At 34.7% G+C, this 21,294-nt stretch overlaps 2 protein-coding genes across 2 annotated transcripts in view; one reads left to right on the top strand and one right to left on the bottom strand.

Annotated features, from left to right (window-relative positions):
- Positions 1 to 1,154: 1,154 nt before the first annotated feature.
- On the bottom strand, positions 1,155 to 3,217 carry LOC149898914 (uncharacterized). The gene is made up of 2 exons (XM_090114664.1): positions 2,767 to 3,217; positions 1,155 to 1,900 (listed from the first exon to the last, which is right to left on the bottom strand). The coding sequence occupies exons 1-2, from the start codon at positions 3,179 to 3,181 to the stop codon at positions 1,266 to 1,268; spliced, it is 1,050 nt and encodes a 349-aa protein (XP_089970790.1). The 5' UTR covers positions 3,182 to 3,217; the 3' UTR covers positions 1,155 to 1,265.
- A 472-nt stretch (positions 3,218 to 3,689) lies between these two features.
- The window catches only part of LOC149898912 (uncharacterized), a 44,801-nt gene continuing 27,196 nt past the window's right edge, over positions 3,690 to 21,294 (top strand). Inside the window, exons 1-2 of the mRNA XM_090114691.1 lie at positions 3,690 to 4,239; positions 9,314 to 9,467. Of these exons, the coding sequence (XP_089970817.1) occupies positions 4,202 to 4,239; positions 9,314 to 9,467 (192 nt within the window). The 5' untranslated portion in view covers positions 3,690 to 4,201. The remainder of the gene's footprint in view (positions 4,240 to 9,313; positions 9,468 to 21,294) is intronic.

Here is a 21,294-nt window from a genome sequence, read left to right as displayed (position 1 = left end):
AAATACTAAAACAACAAAATTACATCAAACATTTTTTGCTAAATTTTTCCTGAAAATCCATGTTTTCTTCTCTAGCCTCGCGCAGCCGGCATATACCGCTTGACTAATGTGAGCATTTTGTCTAAAATCTAAAAAAAAATAATCTTAAACGATAGCTCACGTGCTGGTAGCAATGCTGGGCGGGTTGCTTGTTATATGTATACATAGAGTTTTAAAAATCCATCTATTTGAATAAAAACTACGTATGTAATTTTATAAGTATTTTTTACGTACTCGGCGTACATGCAAAACTATAACCTCCTTTGAGCTTAGTATACCAACAGTGGGACACCCTGTATAAAGCATAATATTATAGCAAATTGATGATCTACATAATGAAACAGTTGATTTGTGGGTATATTTATAAAACATGATATTTGTAAACTCTTATCCACTATATACTACTAACATATAGCTAATATCATTAAATACAAATAATACTGTTACGTAAATAAATTAGTATTTCTTATAAAATAAATTGTAAAGACGTGATTTTCCATATTAAGTACGTAAAATGAATCGTATACCATTTTTAGGGTTCCGTAGCCAAAATGGCAAAAACGGAACCCTTATAGTTTCGTCATGTCCGTCTGTCCGTCTGTCCGTCTGTCCGTCTGTCACAGCCGATTTACTCGGAAACTATAAGTACTACAGTGATGAAATTTGATGGGAATATGTGTTGTATGAACCGCTACAAAAATATGACACTAAATAGTAAAAAAAAGAATTGGGGGTGGGGCCCCCCATACATGTAACTGAGGGATGAAATTTTTTTTTTCGATGTACATACCCGTGTGGGGTATCAATGGAAAGGTCTTTTAAAATGATATAAAGTTTTCTAAAAAACATTTTTCTTAAAGTGAACGGTTTTTGAGATATCAGCTCTCAAAGTCGTAAAAAGTATGTCCCCCCCCCTCTATTTTTATAACTACGGGGTATAAAATTCTAAAAAAAATAGAGGTGATGCATGCTAATTAACTCTTTCAACGATTTTTGGTTTGATCAAAGTATCTCTTATAGTTTTTGAGATAGGTTGATTTAACTGTAATTTATTATATTTGCTGCTACGGAACCCTTTGTGCGCGAGCCCGACTCGCACTTGGCCGGTTTTATTAAATAAAACAGGAGGCCTACGATACACACGTATATTTAGATTTTAGCTACGGGTATTATGAAATTATGAATCCACCGATACATTTAACTACACTATTACTCGATATTATAATTTAGGTTTCAACCCAATCGGTTTCAGTGATCATAGCAAGATTCTCCCCTTTCCCGGGCAAATATTCAAATTCCCACAACGAATTGCTCAAAACCAATGTCTCAGTTTCCTGCAAATCAATTTTAACCGGACCGCAGATATTTTCACATGGCATTCTTGGTTTCAACTGAATAGAAGTTTGCCCTTTAAGCTGGGACATGATGATCAGGCCAATATCAAATTCCAAGTACTTATAACGATTCGTTTCATAATTCTTTGATAGAAGGAGCCAGTTGAAATGGGAAGGGGGGATTTCTGGGGACAGGAAGTATGGTCTAGGAGCGAGTACTCTGAAGGTTTTTACGGCGCGAATATCGCAGTTCTGGAAATGTATGAACCAGGATGGTATATTGCTCTCAGTAATACGCGAAACGATTTCCTGTAGGTCCATGGGTTGTTTCCCAATACGTATATTGGTTAGGATCCTACAGGGCACCGATTCTCGGAGCCTGTCGTCGTTATTCACGAGGCCTGTGAAGTTATATTCGCCGGAAGACCAGTCTGTATACGCATCTGTTACTATAACAGGCGCACCTCTGAGGAGGTGGTGGTTTAGTACTTCGTTGTGGTCTGTGTTCGCTATGCGAGCGATGTTCTCTGGAAATAAAGATTTTGAATGTTCAGTACAAATAATATAATACTATACTATTAACATACAGACATACTGGTACACTCACAAAAATAAATATGTAATTTTGATTTTTAATTGTATAATGTAATTCGAAAATATACGTATGTTGAAATTATAGAGCTAAGACTACAGAAACCTTCTTGTAAGCAAATTAAGAAATTAAAAACTTTACGACTGATTCAAAATGCGATTGTTTTACTTTTTACTCCATCCCATATTATAAACAAAGTTTTATCTTCACTTTTAAGACGTATGTATTTAAAATTTCGTATTCATATTAACTTTTTTAACTTCTAACATTTTTTTTTCTACCTAACATCGTAATTTCAGTAAGCTTGTTATCTTTTGCATAGGTTGCCTGGAAGAGATCACTTCTAAGTGATAAGGCCGCCTAATAAACTACAGGTAATATACAGTAACAGTTTCTGATTGATTAATTTCTTTGTTCTTTCTTACATTTAATTTTAAAGCAGCTTTACTTATAAACAAAGAATGTTATTTAACCATAGAGATAAATTGTTAAAGTAGTCTAGTCTAAAGTATGTTTACAATATTATGCCACGTCAAACCAAAAAAGTTTACCTTGACTTAATTTAAATATTAATAAATAAAATTATGGTCTAAACAAGCTACACTCTTAAAATAATAAATTATTTTAAGAGTGTAGCTTGTTTAGACCATAATTTTATTTTTCTTGAACCTAAAGAGATAAGGGTAGTTTACCTGCCAAAAAACTTAATACAAAGATTAGGATGAAACTTGGTAAGTAGGTAACTATGTAGGTAGGACAAAAAATTTCGCTCAACTGCAAGAATTTATTTTTACAACTTACGTATAGCTTCACAAGCAATACAGTCACTGGTAGAAACAGGTTCAGCTTCAAAATTCTGTAGTGGTAATCGCCCCAGTACACATTGATTGTAATACATCGGTGTCCAATTTATCAAAGGCAGCAGCTTGATCAGCGTCAATCGAGCTACTGCGGCAACATGCCATTGGAATGAATCGGTTTGGCTCACAATATACCCAGTCGCCAGAAACAACATCATCAAAATGATAATCCTTCGCCATCTCTTAATCGTCGCCCTTCTCACCGCACTCATCAAAGGACGACAAATAATATCTATTTCATCGTCACTCATACCCACTTCTTTACAATATTCATAAAAAGAACGCACTTCCGAATTAAGCAATTGGAATTTCTCGCGTTGAGACATATTTTCCGAATTTTTCGTGTTCGTTTTCATGGTGACCTATAAATTACTTAACGATCAATAATAACTTGGTGTGGTTTCGTATTCGTGTCACAGAATTGAATTCGCGCGCGCGCGTTGCATTTCTTTTCCTGTCGTTCAATGTAACGACCACAGATAAAAAAATTATATGGTCAGATAATGTCTGTGGTAATCTGTCTGTAAGTTTTATTAAAATCCTTGTTAAAATCTAATAGGTAAATATATGTAATTGTTATGCGTAATTTTTTTATAATAGACGTTTTTGTTATTCTAGTACACGTTATTGTTTAACTTATCTTATGAAATTTAATATTATGTCCATCTGTTAAAAGGCTGTTGATATTTAAAAAAAAGTTCTATTTTAAATGAATATATTAAGCTTAGATATTAAACAATACTTACCAAATCAATTTTATTTTTATTTTCCTTTTTAGCTTATTAATATTTAAATGAAAAAAGAAGAAAAAATAGCAATACTGAAAGTCAAGTACCTCAATCCGCCATATTGAAAGTGTATAAGTGGAAATCAGTCAAAAGTTGACCTCATTAATAATTTTTGTGTTTACTACTATCATTTTCATAGTTTTGTAATATTTAAAAAAATAATTGCATTTTTTAAGATTTAACAGTAAAATTGTGTGAATAAAAAATTGCATAAAAGTTTTTTTGCAAGTCTTTTGACGAATACGTCACAGCGCCATGTTGTATTCCTGCGCTGATTGCAGGCACGAGAAATCTGCCAACCCGTTTATTTTTTGGGATTAGTTCCCGAGAATAAATCGAACTGCGATTTTGTACTCAAATATATTTCAATTTATATTTGTTGGCAAATGTTATAGACTTTAGTTTATTCGATGCATCCCTGTTGTCGCATTTTGAGTGTTAACTCCTAATTTCAACTGCAGTTTTGTGCATCCGCGAAAGTTGAAAGGACTGTGTTGTAAAAGAAAGAAGTGATAATTAGCCAAAATTCCGGTCCCTACGCGTAGACGAGAAGGTGCCTACCCGCCGGGGCAGTCAGGCGAAGGAGATATGAACAATAAACGAAAAAATCGCCAAGGGCCACCGAGGTAATGCTAGTTTATGTACACCAACTACCAGCATTGGGATGACATGTCTTTGTTATTTGGGGCAATAATCTCGAGACACGTAAAATAGACGTCGGTATTGTCACATTGACAGATTTTCTGATGTGAGCGTGGTTATTTCGCAAATGCAGCTTGTAAACAAAACTATATAATAAAAAGGTATTCGGCGCGGCACTAGTCTAGGAGCGGCGGCCGCCTGCCGTATCGCTATAGATATTTGTCCTACTTTTATCGTGCTCTGACCACGATTAATATAGCCCTGTGCGAACAGCTGATCCCTCCTCGTATCGCAAATAACTCTTAAACGCCCAGTAAAGATAATTTGTCTGTTCATAAAGTAATAGTGCAGTTGTTGGTGCAAAAATTTTATATTCCTATGTACATTTTCAAGTTTTACATCGGGAAATAAATAGTGCAATTCTGGCAAGCATCCAATGTCCTTAATGAGATAGAAAATTTTGGAACATCAAGGTATTATTCAGAACAAACAAATAGATTCATTCTCAAATTGTTTTGATTTGTATGTGGTTTCTAATAAACATAGTCGGTCTTACCACAAAAAAACTTTAGACAGGGTTTAACTTTAAGCGCGTGTTCTCTTTAATCTGGTTTTGTCGTATTTCACTTAATACAACTATTAAAGTGACAGATCCCTGGTATAAAGTTGGACTATGTTTAAATTGTTTTGTCTTTTACTTAAGTGTTACATTTGTTTACCTGTATGAAATGACAAATAACATAAAACATGAAGTAATAACTTAAAAATATTTCATCATCACCAAAACTTAAAAATTGGGGCCTTTGCAATTGTTTGTGTTATCTGCTTGTGATTATTTTGATGGCTACATATAGGATCAGTACTTATGTTCAACAAATTACCAAAATTAAGACTTTATTGAATAAGAAAATATAATTTTCATTCTTCAATAGTTGCGTAGGATATAAATACAACGGTTAATTCTATTTTAATACTTTTTATTAGTATTTAAATCAATGTTTATAAAGAATAGTTCATATTTCATGATAATATTTAACTTAACTTAGTATGCACTATAATATTGTCTACTGTCACTATAATAATATGAGCATATTATATACTAAGTAGATTTACGCCCATGGTTCCTCGCATCAAAGATGATTCTCATAGGAATGATATGTTTAATTGTGGAATCGTACTCTTGAGCTTTCTATCTCCAGATATGAAAATCATCACTACATAGTATAAAACAAAGTCGCTTTCTATGTCCCTATGTCCCTTTGTATGCTTAAATCTTTAAAACTACGCAACGGATTTTGATGCGGTTTTTTTAATAGATAGAGTGATTCAAGAGGAAGGTTTTAGTATATAATTTATTAGGTTTTAGACAAAGCGGGAGAAGCCGCGGGCGGTAAGCTAGTACTTACTATAAAATTGCTTTGTTGTGACGAGTAAGAAGGAAAAACTAACACCCTTTAGCGTTTATAATATCCAAACTAAATTCCAATTAGGTTAGTTTTAAAGATTCCATTACCAGTAAATCTAATTTTTTTTTTATAGTTATACATTGTAAAATATTTGTTTATTATATCTATTAACATTCTAAGGACTTTAAAAGGTTTTGATCGACAAACATGGAAAGAAATATCTATATTGCGTTCGATTGATGTTTTTAAGGAAGTTGTATTAATAAAATTATTGCAATAGCAATTATCATGTAAATTGGAATGTTTTATAGTATCTTTGATTCTTTATTCTATTTTGTTACGGTTTAAACAATCTGTAAATTAAATTACTTGTTATTCATAAGTCTTGCAAAGGCTTAAAAATTACTTATTTGAATTTTTATTTTGTTAGATGTTTTTTTACTAAATCTATACTGATACTAGCGGTCCGCCCCGGCTTCGCCCGTGGTACATATGAAAAATAGATGTTGGCCGATTCTCAGACTTACCCGATATGCACAGAAAATTTCATGAGAATCGGTCCACCCGTTTCGGAGGAGTATGCAGACTAACATTGTGACACGAGAATTTTATATATAAGAAGATTATACAGCTGAAGAATTTGTTTATTTGTTTGAATGCGCTAATCTCAGGAACTACTGGTCCAATTTGAAAAATTCTTTCAGTGTTAGATAGCCCATTTATCGAAAAAGGCTATGTACCATCACGCTAGCACCAACAAGAGCGGAGCACTGCGGATAAAACTGCGGGGCACAGCTAGTAATTGCTGTGTCTTCTAACATACATTTCTTTTTATTTGCATATTAATTGAAACAAAGAAGCACAAACAAGCATGAAAAATACCGCACCGGTAATTGTTTAAATTAAAAATTAATTACCATTAGCAAGTCAATAGTAACAGTACTCATATGATACATGGTGTTTCCCCTCGGAGAAATAATTTTAATTGCAAATGAAGTGTCTTCTTGAAATAACTGTAATTTCTTTGTACTAGTTTTGATTAGTACTTCCTATTGCTTATCGTGTTCTATTACTTTCATGGTTATGTGTTACAAAGTAGAATTTATGAATAGCTGTTCGAGTTCTTGTATTATTTTGTACTAGCTGCTCTCCGCGGTTTCACCCGCGTGGCTCCGCTTCTGTTGGTCTTAGCATGATGATAGCCTATAGCCTTCCTCGGTAAATGGACTATCCAACACTGAAACAATTTTTCAAATCGGTCCAGTAAGTAGTTCTTGAGATTAGCGCGTTCAAACAAACAAACAAACTCTTCAGCTTTATAATATTAGTATAGCTATATTCTGGATTCTGTTATATACTTATAATTGAGATATATAGTAACTTCAAACCAAATCTTGACTAACCAATAAGAATTAAATCAGGATTTATGTGACAAAAATGTTTATGGGTTCGCATTTTAAATGCATATTCAATGAAGATATGTATGTAATATGATATGTAGCGAAGAAAGAAAGTTTTGATTTAAAAATTATTTAAAACACGTAGATAAGAATTTAGTTAATACAGTGATGTAGGGAAGTATGAAAGTTAGAATTTTTAAATATAAATAAGATACAATATCACCATGAAACATATTTAAATAAATTATTTATGCATAGTGTGCCATGCTTTGATTTGTGTAGTCTCCACTAGGTCAAGGTGAAGAAAACTCTTGATTGCACAGCTATACCTGGTCCTATGAACTTGACAGTTTTTCATTGAATAATTAACTATAAATTTATAATTAATACTAATTATCCTACTTCCTACTATCCTACTAATATTTTAAATGCAAAAGTTTGTGTGGATTTGTATGTGTGTGTTTGTTACTCCTTCACGCAAATACTACTGAACCAATTACAATGAAATTAAGCATACATACAGAGGGTAACTTGGATTAACACATAGGTTAGGTTTTATCCTGGAAATTCCACGGGAACGGGAACTATGTGGGTTTTTCTTTGAAAACGCGGGCGGAAAGCTAGTGGTACATAAATTTAAATTGATTAGTGGTTGTCTGTTCGTTATATTGTGGGAAGTTAACTTGGAAGATAGGTTATTTGAAGATCAATATCTGATTAGGATTAGAGAGGAAGTTAGAAAGATGTTTGTGGCTTTCTGATAAATGTCGTTTTTAGTTTTAGTGGTCGCAGATTGAAATTTTTAAAGATACAATCTGTATATAGAGATAGGAATCTGGCGGCATACTATTATTATGAACTCTTGAACTTTTTTATAAAAGCTAAAATGTTTTGACGCTTGTTATGTAATCAACTTAAATCCTTAAATGGATTTAATCAAATTTCTGAATAGAAGGCAGTAAATTTATCATCCAAAACCACCCAATATCTTTTCTCCTATATATCAACACTGTGAGCTAAATATAAAAATAATATTTTTACTACAAAATATGAATTGTGGCACAAAAACTGCCATATAATAAGGAAAAATATATAAGTATAGTATTTATTTATCTTTTTCCCTTTTATTTTTATATTCTCAATAAAATGATCGAATAGAGTAGTCAACTTTAATTTACACTCGAACTATTGGAGAAAGACGTAAAATTCTTACCCTAGGGATGGGAGGAGAAGATGAAAAATTAGTATGCAAATACAAAATGTACATATAAAAGAAATAAAGGGCATTTTTTGCATGTGAGGTATAGTAGAGATGACAATATGCTTTTACAAACGGATAAACGGATTTTACACTTAGTGTAGTGTAGCGCAGCGATGCAAAAACTACCTCTGCTATTATAGGATTTACTGTGGTACCGTCACCCGTAGCATCGCAGTTTTAATTTTTTATTTTATATGTATAGCTTTTTATTGAAATGAATTATCATAACGAACCAGAGTCGTATTTTTTAGCAATCTAGTAAAAAATTGCTTGCTGAGAAAAAAAAACATTAATTTTTTTTTCCAATTTACGAGACGAGAATGTACAATTTTTTTTTCTAATTACGAGAATATACAAGTTTGTTAACGATTTTTAATTTATTGTACTGCAAAATCTTAAAAAAATTGCTTTCTGAAATGAGGAAGGAAGTTGTCTGTAAATCGAACATTGCATAGTTTACGTAATTATACCTACTGAATGAATTTTTATGAATCTAACTACCTCAACTGGTTGCATATACATTACTAGCTGCGCTCCGCGGTTCCACCTGCACGGCTCCGCTTCTGTTGGTCTTAGCGTGATGATATATAGCCTAGCCTTTCTTGATAAATGGGCTATCCAAAACCGAAAAAAAATTTCAAATCGGACCAGTTGTTCTTGAGATTAGCGCGTTCAAACAAACAAACATACTCTTCAGCTTTATAATATTAGTATGGATACAAATTACACGAAGAGCTTTATCTAATTGTCGATGAATATTGAAAATCAATTGCTATGAAGCACTAACGGACTGAAATAAGAACCTCATCTTACTACCATCATTAGTAGACTTGTGGCTGTGTCTCTTATTTATTTTATACTTCTGACAATGTATTGAAATAAGCCACAAAAAAAATGAAAATACATGTCAAATAGGCTTTCATGGCCTACAACAAGTGCACCCCGCAATATGGTTATTTCTTGTTGTTTACGGTTGTTTTTGTTGTTGCAGATCGCCGCGGGGCCGCGTGGTGGCCGAGGGGGTGTACAACAACGCACATTTCATGCACGCGGCCACGTCGCACGTCGGCGACATCGTGCAGGTGCTCACGCAGTCGGGCAGCCTGTGGGAGGGCGTGTTCAAAACTTTCAGTGCACAGTTTGAGGTGAGTGCGTATGGAGGAAGGTGGAATCCTAGACCAGTACTCAACTGGCCGTCCGTTAAGGCCTCGATTAATGATGTTGTTATCCTCTTTAGCGAAAACATTTCGGTTGCGCGATTCAGAGCGAGGTGTCGTTACATGGGGGGAGGGGGTGTTAAATGTTAACCCGCTTGAATAGTTTTCATTTTATGGTCTTATTTTTTTTATTTTTTTTATTTGGTCAACCAACATTTGTTTACAATGATTCTTAAATATAAATTTTACATAACATGTAGTTCTTGCGATAAAGTAACAAATAATTAGGCGCGGGACATATACAAGCCTCGGGCGCGCTGCCGGCGCGCTGCCGGCGCGCTGCCGGCGCGCATCGGGCGCGCTGTTGGCGTCCGAAAATGATATTTATATAGAGTGGTTAAATGCATTTTCTTCATGCATAATTTAGTAAAATTATGTTTTTTGTGCTAAAAGAGATTAACATTAATTTGAAAGTAACGATTTTGTTTTGATAATCTTTGTTGGAAATGTTGGAATTTACTTGGAAAATTTTATAGTACTTTTAAAGTAATTTTAAAGTAGTACTGGTGTAATGATGGAAGAAAAGAAGGTTAAAATAACACAAAATTTATATTGTACTAGCGGTCCGCCCCGGCTTCGCCCGTGGTACATATTTCGCAATAAAAGGTAGCCTATGTTCTTTCTCAGGGTCTAAAGATTATCTGTGCCAAATTTCATCAAAATCGGTCCAGTACCTAGTTTATGCGTGAAAACCATACATACATACATACATACATACATACAAACCTTTCCTCTTTATAATATTAGTATAGATGAAATATGGTTTTCAAACACAGGTTTACATTTAAACCATATAAATCTTATCATTAAAATCTCAGTTCAAAAGTATTTACAGTACTGATCATTCCACAATATTATTACAATTACAAATAAATAAAAAACACAATCAAAATCAGGATTATCTTTATTTCTGACATTGTAAATACATGGGAACTTTCATTATGCTCTTCTTCATTTTCACTTTCCCTACTGCCATCACCTGTGTAAATCATTTCATCGATTAATTCAATTCACCTTTAAAAACAAAACGAAGAAGGGTATGTAATAGCAGCTCTATATAATTCCACACAGAGAGAACACATTTTTGACTGACAGGCTACCGTCTCCTACCACCCGATTTGTTTTTGATTGTGTATGACCGTGAATTGACCTCTATTTGGATGCGATGGGGGAAGCGCGCCTGCGGTACGCCTGCGGTACGCCCGCGGCGCAACCGTGGCGTGCCGCCTCGTCGCCTTTCCAAAATTCTTTCATACAAAATGTATAAGAAGGACGTGGTGCAAAACAGATTCAAGAGGTGCGCTTATGGCACGCCCGCGCCCGCGCCGCTTGTGTTTGACCCGCGCCTTAGAGGTTGACACAGCATGCGCCAATTATACAGAGCTATTTCTTAAAATTAGGATACTTGTTATTGTTATTAAAAGAATATTATTAAAAGAATAAGAATTATTTAATTATGGTCTTACGGGTCTTACGGGTATAGGAATGCCTTTGACCGCTTATTGTTATTGATTGCAGTCGCCTACTCTTTTTGTTTATTTATCTCTGTATAACAATTTAAACTTAAAAAAACTCGACGCTACTTATCAAAATATGCAAGAACATCTATCAGCCAACATAATACGCTATTTCAATTATCAACGGAGCGTCTTATTTATTATTTTTATAGCATTTTCTAGCGCACGCACGCACTTGTGTCGTATTATCGTATAATATCTTCCGGTTACAGAGGTTTTCACAATTGAGAAATGCTAGAATTGTGGTCAAACAAAACAATTAAAAATCATGTTCCGCATAAATAATTGTTCGCTACTGGCATCTCACAAACTTGGTGAATTTTTAGGGTTCCGTAGCCAAAATGGCAAAAACGGAACCCTTATAGTTTCGTCATGTCCGTCTGTCCGTCTGTCCGTCTGTCACAGCCGATTTACTCGGAAACTATAAGTACTACAGTGATGAAATTTGATGGGAATATGTGTTGTATGAACCGCTACAAAAATATGACACTAAATAGTAAAAAAAAGAATTGGGGGTGGGGCCCCCCATACATGTAACTGAGGGATGAAATTTTTTTTTTCGATGTACATACCCGTGTGGGGTATCAATGGAAAGGTCTTTTAAAATGATATAAGTTATCTAAAAAAACATTTTTCTTAAAGTGAACGGTTTTTGAGATATCAGCTCTCAAAGTCGTAAAAAGTATGTCCCCCCCCCTCTATTTTTATAACTACGGGGTATAAAATTCTAAAAAAAATAGAGGTGATGCATGCTAATTAACTCTTTCAACGATTTTTGGTTTGATCAAAGTATCTCTTATAGTTTTTGAGATAGGTTGATTTAACTGTAATTTATTATATTTGCTGCTACGGAACCCTTTGTGCGCGAGCCCGACTCGCACTTGGCCGGTTTTATATTAATAACTTTTGCTGTGCCGCGCGAGCAAAAGTGTTTCTATAGCATATGGTACATAATCTATATCACTGCCAAGTATCATCAAAAATCAAAATCCATTCAGTGGTTTTCGCGTAATAGAATTACAATTTACAAACAAACCTTCATCCGTCCTAACAAAGTATCCCGTTTATCATATTAGTAAGACTTGTAAGGTAACATTTTCTCCTCAAAATAATAAAAATAAGGTGTTGCAGAAAAGGGTGATCTTGGTGCCTCATCTCGATTAGGCGCACTAGGCGGTCCTAATAACATTAATTGGTTTTCTAATTGTATTCCCTTATTTTTGTAATAATCGTCTAGAAGTGAAACTTCTTTAGGCGCGTTGAGAGTAAAATTTAAATTTCGCGTCATGGCAATACCGTCACGTCATGGAGTAACGACGATTTTGGTATCTTAGAATCTTGCCAAAGAAGTTTGACTTCTGACACCTGTTCTCGGTACATACGCTCTTTTTATTATACAATCGATACCATATATGTACATATAAGTGACGAATGAGTGCCTTGCCACTTGACTCAAGTTACAAATAAGTAAGCTTTAAAAAGGAATAAATATCTGAAAGGGATATAATACCTTCACTGGAGTCTGGATTTAAAGCTTTTGGTGTTTACTTATCAATACATAGTATAAAACAGTCGCTAGGTTAGAGTAAGTCCACACGGCGCGTCGCGTCAGCGTTGCGTCGTCGCAACGCAAATATTTGACGCATAGCCGGCCACACGGGCGCTGCGCCATCGCAGCGTTACTACTACTACAACTGAGCGCTGACACCCCCTCCCGCTTCGTCTCGGGGGCTGCTGTCCGTCACGTGTGCGTTGCGCGCCGCAGCGCGCCGTGTGAACACCTTGGTTATTTGTATGTAAAACGACGCAGCGACAGCGCTACGACGACGCAACGCTGACGCGACGCGCCGTGTGGACTTACTCTGAGTCGCCGTCTATGTGTATGTATGCTTAGATCTTAAAATCAAAATCCGACAGTGAAAGCGACTGTGTTTTATACTATACTAGCTTACCGCCCGCGGCTTCGCCCGCTTTGTCTAAAACCTAATAAATTATATACTAAAACCTTCCTCTTGAATCACTCTATCTATTTAAAAAAAACCGCATCAAATTCCATTGCGTAATTTTAAAGATTTAAGCATACAAAGGGACATAGGGACAGAGAAAGCGACTTTGTTTTATACTATGTAGTGATAGTGATTAGGTTTTAGACAAAGCAGTAAGTTAATCTCTTCATAAGATTGAAACAGAACAGGTATATCCTACGAAATTTACATTTAAAATGTGACACAACATATACCTAGATGAATTATTTTTATTCACACAAAATAGACTTGTAGCAATGTAGCCCCGCAAAGCTGTTATCTACCACGAAACTGTAAAGTGGGTCGAATCGATATACGCATTGTGATCTCGGCTTTTTACAAAACGTTACTTGCAATATTTATGGTGGGTACGTATAGTATTTACGCGCGGATTGACTGCGATTTGAATCGAGATGAATAATAGGATATTTTTCATCTCGATGTAACATATTTGGTACATCTGATTATTGTAATTGTTTTAAGTTTAAACCAAAACAGCGATGCATGCCATAAATGTATCCATTTAGTACTAGGGGGGTAAGTAATAAAAAATCCTGTGAAAGTTGGAGATATTGATTAATTGAATTAGGGCGCGGGCACACGATGCGTTGCGGCGCCGCACCGCAAAGATTTCACCGTGTCAGTGGGCACACGAGCGGTGCGGCGCCGTAACGTTGTTATATCGCAGCGGCGTCGTAGCAGCGTTGCACAGCGTGTCCTTCCTTGTGATGCAAAACAACTGAGCGGTGCCGCTCCGACGTCGCACCGCATTCACCCCTCCCCGCCTCGTCTTGGTGGTTACAAGTCCGGTGCGGCGCCGGAGCGCATCGTGTGACATGCCACAGATATTTCTATGTAAGACGACGCAGCGACACCGCTCCGGCGCCGCACCGCCGCCGCAACGCATCGTGTGCCCCCGCTCTTAGAGCCAAATTGTTATTGTTTAAAATTTAAATTGACATAAATCGCGATGCATTCCATAGATTCATTTTAAAGTACTAAGTGAATAAGTTACATTAAAGTTATTAAGCTATATTGGTTTAAGTCAGGAAGTAAGTCAAGGTAATGTTTTATAAGGTATTGATAAACTATGCTTGATAATGTTTATGTATGCCGTATGTCTACGTTGTGTAGTGCAGATAATTTGCAAGGCATTCGATATTATAAATGATAGTATCATTATAATTTATAATTATGCAGCCGCCTTTATAATCTGCAGTGTTACATATATAAGATAATTTCGAATTTTATTTATTAAGAAAAAATTATGCTGTTATAAAGGGATTTTAAAATAGTTGTCGGTGCCTGGCGTTTACGTTGATGGTTTTACCCGCATTGCTCCGCTCCTGTTGGTCTTTGTTTGATGATATAATATAGCCTTATAGACTTATAGTATATAGCCTCGTCGATAAATGAGCTATCTGTCCTGTCCATTCGTCCATTTATCGAGGATAAGACCAATAGGAGTAATGCGGGTAAAACCGCGGGGTGGAGCTAGTCTCATATAATAAACGGGTATATTTATACTGATAAATATGTGACTTGTCTGGCATTTGTGATAGTTATTTTTATGTATGAAGTTTGTTAGTATAACGCCGTCATGTAAACTTATTTTTTGTACCATCAATCTTGTTTTATCTTACGTTATATCATCTGAAAAATAGAACAGAAATTGTGTAATACCCCAAATTACTATCATTAAAGAGCCTTGAAGGATATAGAATTTATGGAGCATCACAATTAATAATGTATCGAAATATAAGCACAATAAAATTCCAATTCGAATTGTTTTAATTCAATTGTATGGAATACGCTTAATAGCTGTGCCCTGCGGTTTTACCCGTAGTGCTCCACTCCTGTTGCTCTTAGCGTGATGATATATAGCCTATAGCCTTCCTCGATAAATGGGCTATCTAACACCGAAAGAATTTTTCAAATCGCACCAGTAGTTCCTGTGATTAGCGCGTTCACACAAACAAACAAAATATTAGTATAGATTGCACTAAAATCACAATGATCATTAAATACTTGTGATAGATACTAAAGATAGATGAGAAACGTCCGCTTTTTTCTTCAAAAATGACTGCAAACCAAGAATTTTAATTCTTGATTATATATCTAGTATGTTTACATTTAAATCAATGAACTCCCGAAGGGCCAGACTAATGTTTATAGGTAATCCTTTAGGGCCTTATACATTTAAACCAATTCATTCCCTAGTTACTTTGAAATAACTCTGAGTGTAATTTTAAGTGTTACAGACGAAAGGTTAGAATAAATCAATTTTCTAATACTGTTACCGTTTACAGAAATCTTTCCAATATAAAAAATTCTCGTGTCGCCGTGTTTGTATAGTTTAACTCCTCCGTAACGGCTTGACCGATTCTCATGAAATTTTGTATGCCTATTGAGAAGATCTGAGTATCAAACTCGAAACACAAAACGGCATATATTTTTCATACACCCAAGTGATAAGAGTACAGCAGAACGTCTGCCGGGACAGCTATTTATGGTTAGGGAGCCAGGTGCAAATTTGGTTCATTATTTCCTCTCAAGAGATAATTCGTCAGACGCATGAGAGTATAGTATTATAAAACCTCGTGAACGTCAGCTGGCGCTCGGTTGGGGGGGTGAGCGGTTGTAGCCTCCCACGCACATAGGAAAAAAATACATTCATTCATTCATTTCCTCTCAGCTAAAAATTTGTCAAATTGTAGCTAACCCAATATCTCAACGAAAAAAATAGTCAGCTGGTTACAACATGGTGTAGTATACGTCAGCTGGTGTCTCGAACATGAAAGTTAAATTTAAAGAAAAATTTATTTTCCGTTATTTCCTCTCAAACAAAAATTTACCTGATGATAGCTTATATGTAACTGTGGATAAATATATATGTCAGCTGGCTGTATCTTGGTGGAAAAACCGTCAGCTGATACGGGAGGCTACAACCGCTCTTCCCCCCAACCGAGCTCCAGCTGACGTTCACGAGGCTTCATAATACTATACTTTGATGCATTTTACTAATTACCGCTTGAGAGGAACTTGGTCATAAAATCTGCTGCTGGCTCCCGGACCATTATCAAAATAGTAATGATAGGTCTTATTCAAGTACAATGTTGTTTTATCGCTCTCTTATGAATATTTATCAATTTTTAGCGTCACTCTCTCTATTAACATAATTAAGTAGTTGATGATAGCTTTTTTTATTATTAATTTGTACGGCCAATGTACGTCTCGCTTGAAAAAAATGTAGTGAGGAATTGTCGATTCCTATTTCCTATATTGTCAAATTTCGTATAAAATAAATAAACAATGTAAATAATGAAATAAACTGTGAGATTTATATGTATACCGATTTTTTTGTATAAGTACGTATTTGGATACGTCACTGTTCAAATATTCATTTTGCACGCCTCATAAGCGAAGCGTTGAGGTGGGTACTACTGTCACTTCGCGCAAAACATCTGATTTTTCAAACTTAAAATGTCTTTATGTATCATGCATTGCACTTGTAAGATAATACATACACACACATATTAAGAAAAAACACTATTTTTAACGTTCATGATATTTTTGATGTCATTTTTGTTATTTAAACTAGTTAAAAAACAGTTTAAAAAAGTTCTGTCTTGGACGTCCGTGTGTCTGTATGTGCGGATCCTTTTTCTTGTTAACACGATAGCGACCGAAATACTTTACTAATCCAGTCTTTTTTTTTCTCTTACGCTTGAGTATGCTCAGGAATAGAACCCTTTCATTTTTCAGGGTCTGATTCGATGTGGTTTAATTGTTATTAAATAAACAAATATAATAATTAATAAATATTTATTAAAAAAAAATTATGAGGCGTGCACTTTTGGATTTTCCAAATTATTTTTAATCTATCCGATATTGTATCTAAGGTAGTCTATAAGTGTAATTATTATAACGTTGCGTTGACTTGTATCGCAATTAATAAAGTCAAAAAACATTGGCAATTATCAAATACATATGTAATTAGAAATGATCGAACTACATACATTTTTATCAATTATTTTTTATATTTCATTCGTCAAATATTTAATTGAATTCGAAATCTAGAAATTAGCGTCCAATCCTTTTACTACAATCTACATATAAATAAACACATTAATCGACATATGTAGTCGTAAAAACAGAAATCGCATCGCACATTTTATAAGCTCCATAATGATTTTCCAATATTAACAAGTCTTTATGTGCCGTGGCGGTTCGTGCTTTCACTTTTTGTCTAAAAATGTCTAGACAGAACATAGAATGGGTGTTGTCGTAACTGTTTTTGTACAATATATGCAAATGGGTTCTATATGAAGCACTAGTGACTTGATCTGTCTTTGTGTGTCGTGCCTTGATTTTGGTTCAGTGCCTTTGGAAAAAGGACTTCGAACTATACTATAGTTAGCGTTATAATCGGTTCCCCCATTGAGATATACATATATGGAGACGACACCGCCTACATCACTTATGTTCCGCCCAACATACGCCATATTATGGCGTATGTTGAGCGGTTTTTTGGTTTTAAAGTGAAACGCATCAAATATGCCTTCGTGTGTGTTACGATATTGCACAAATAATACAAATAATACGGAAATGTGCAAAGGAATAACTTTCATCGGTAAGAACCTAACTAGATAATAATTTTTAAAACTTAGTTAGAGCAAAAAAATGGTGCACAGATTTTGTTCGTGGTGTTTCCTCCATACGTATAGTAATATTATCTCAATGGGTTCCACTTTATTTTTATAAAGGAGCTTCGTGAATGCTCTTGAGCGGTTATGATTGCTAAAGCAAATGACCTACGGAGTCTTTTAGACCGAGTCATTTGTTTTTTTTTTTTTGTATAAAAGATGTCGTATACTAAATACTAGGTATGCTTACTATAACATTGATATTCCAGTCTTACTTAAGGTTTTATGATCCCTAATCAAACTTAATAAAGCTTTCGTAAGTATAGGTATACTTACGAAAGCTTGGTTTTCTTTTTACCCCGGACTTTCAATTGGACCTATTCGAACTATCAAAGTTTAAACTAGTTCAAAATTAAAGGTTTTTATTTATTTAAGTACAAAATAAATATTCTAAATGCCAATATGTTGACTAACAAAAAGGGTACTCTTGAAACTATAAATTTCAACAATTGCCCACTTCTCACGTCGCACATACGTAGATTTCAATTATTTAGGCGGCCAAAAATATTTTTTTCTGGAAAATATCTATATGTACAATAGGAAATTAAAATAAACCGTTTTTGATCCGAAAAAATATATTTATTGATTATACAATATACTTACGTCAATAAAATACCAAAAATAAATATTATTTAAAAATTACCAAAGAAATAAAAAAAAAACGTCTCATGAATTATTAGTTATAAGCCAAAACATGTTTAAATATCATTTAACTACATCTTAAATATTCTTATAGATCTTATAGATCTATATTTGCTAGCTTGTGTCGGCGAATTAGTAATTTCTTTGAGAATTTTGAAGCATTCCTTTGCCCAGTGTTTTGTAAAACGGATTGTGCGGCATGGATGATGACGTCATGCTCCAAATTCGCGCAAATTTTTCAGTTTTTCTTCTTTTGCTTCGCACACTTAAATCTTCGAAAGATTTGAGGAGGAGATACCTTGAGGAGAAGCCGATTGTATCGGAATCTCGAAAGTTCCTTCTAACCAATCTCGGTTGTTTACTAGGAAAACTTCTTCGTATTTACTGGCTTTCATCCATCTTTTCATGAATTAGGTTTTGATACAAGAATATCTATGCTTCAAATGCTTTTTAGCATTTTCAGTGTGTCCATAACGTATCAAAAGAAAATTTTCATACGAATCGAGTTTTTCCCTTAAACTTGGTAAATTTTGTCTTTTTACCTGTTCAAACAGGTACTTCCGAGTCACTATTTTAGTACCCGAGGCACCAGACGGACCTAAAATAAAAAATAATTCGATTTAATACAATTTAGCACTAACTTGGTATTTTTCTCAATTTCGACCCCTTAGATTCAAATGCTCTTATTTTCAAAACGCGCGGGTTTCCGCGGCCAATTTTTTACTGGTATAATAGAAAAATAAGTAAAGTATTGTAAAATAAAGAAAACATTGCTCGGACGGACCCTTAAGTTCGTCAAAAGACATATTTAACTGTGAGAAACACAAAAAAAACGGATTTTTTGATAGAGCTATCTTTAAAAAATAAAAAGTTTATCAGGGGAAGTAGAAACTATTAATGTTACTGTTGAAAAACATAGGTTCTTACCTGAATTACTGCAATCCACCACTGTCACTCGAAAAGAAGTAGTTAGAAAACAAATATGAATTTTACAAAAGTTGTAAGTTTAGGAGTGCCGAGAACAGACACGTACACCTTAAGCGACTATCGACTACCCTACTACCCTAGGGAAACAATTGTGCGTCTACGAAGGGTGGGTAGGGGGTGCCTATGGTATTCCCGGAACTGTTTACTACCTGAGTAAATGGTTATCTTATCTTTAGTATTTTTTTGAGGTGGCGAGTTTTGGCCGCCTAATTAGTTGAAATCTACCTATGTGCGTCGCGTACACAAACTTTAAAACAAATGCCGATAAATTCTCCAATCGATACGAAATGGAAAAATATTTACATGTATCGGAAATTAGCTTTAAGTGCTCGGGCAATAAAGAATATTTTTATGTGTAAGTATACGATCTAATAAAGCAACTTTGTTACGCATTGTGTCGTAATGTGAAATAGTTTTATGACATATTTATGAGTGACCCGATTCTAATCGACTCGAATTCAGTCACTATGGTGAAACTTGAGAAGTTTAAATAATATATCAGATTTGAAACGCAAATACAAACTTAAGATGATAAGAAGTAAGAAATATCACCTGGGGTTGGCACATAATGTAACATAATGAATTTCTTTTGAATTTAAACTTCTTCAGGCGCGTTGAGAGTAAAATTTCAAGGTCGCATCATAGAAAGACCGTCACATCATAGAGTAAGGCGACGATTTTTAACCGACTTCATGTTATCTTTGAATCTTGCCAAAGAAGTTTCACTTCTGACACGTGTGCTCGGCACACACGCTTTGTTTTAATTAAAGAAACAAAATTATACAAAAATAATTTGGAAAATCCAAAAGTGCACGCCTCATAATTTTTTTTTAATAAATATTTATTAATTATTATTTTTGTTTATTTAATAACAATTAAACCACATCGAATCAGACCCTGAAAAATGAAAGGGTTCTATTCCTGAGCATACTCAAGCGTAAGAGAAAAAAAAAGACTCGATTAGTAAAGTATTTCGGTCGCTATCGTGTTAACAAGAAAAAGGATCCGCACATACAGACACACGGACGTCCAAGACAGAACTTTTTTAAACTGTTTTTTAACTAGTTTAAATAACAAAAATGACATCAAAAATATCATGAACGTTAAAAATAGTGTTTTTTCTTAATATGTGTGTGTATGTATTATCTTACAAGTGCAATGTATGATACATAAAGACATTTTAAGTTTGAAAAATCAGATGTTTTGCGCGAAGTGACAGTAGTACCCACCTCAACGCTTCGCTTATGAGGCGTGCAAAAGACACTTTTCAAAATATCGCCAAATTCAAGATGGTTATAAAAAGAGGCAAACGAAAAGACCCGTCATAGGTTAACACAACTAATTGGCAACTACTTTGTATAATAATAGATGTCGCAGTTATTTTGGAAACAAGAGGAATTTGTTATTTAAAAGACTAATGTAGTTTTTTAGACTTAACCATGCTCGGACGAATTGGTTTCAGCAATCAACCACTACAAATCCATACTAATATTATAAATGCGAAAGTAACTCTGTCTGTCTGTCTGTTACTCCATCACGCCTGAACTACTGATCCAATTTGCATGAAATTTGGTACCTATAGATATATTTTGATACCCGAGAAAGGACATAGGATAGGTTTTATCCCGGAAATCCTACGGGAACGGGTTTTTCTCTGAAAACGCGGGCGAAGCCGTGGGCGGAAAGCTAGTAGGTATATAAAATTTATAAAAATTTTGTATTTTCGCCCGCGGCTTCGCCAGCTTTGACTGAATCTAATAAATTATATACTAAAACCTTCCTCTTGAATCACTCTATCTTTACAAAAAATCCCATCAAAATCTGTTGCTAGATTTTAAAGATCTATATTCTATGCATATGTCACGGCTAAAGGTAGGTG

Source organism: Colias eurytheme, chromosome 21 (genome assembly GCF_061535395.1).
Source record: "Colias eurytheme isolate Ceu_HAF_F1 chromosome 21, ilColEury1 Martin Lab GWU primary, whole genome shotgun sequence".
Classification (NCBI taxonomy): Eukaryota; Metazoa; Arthropoda; class Insecta; order Lepidoptera; family Pieridae; genus Colias; species Colias eurytheme.
Note: the sequence above shows the minus strand (reverse complement) of the source record. Positions and strands in the feature narration are given on the sequence as shown.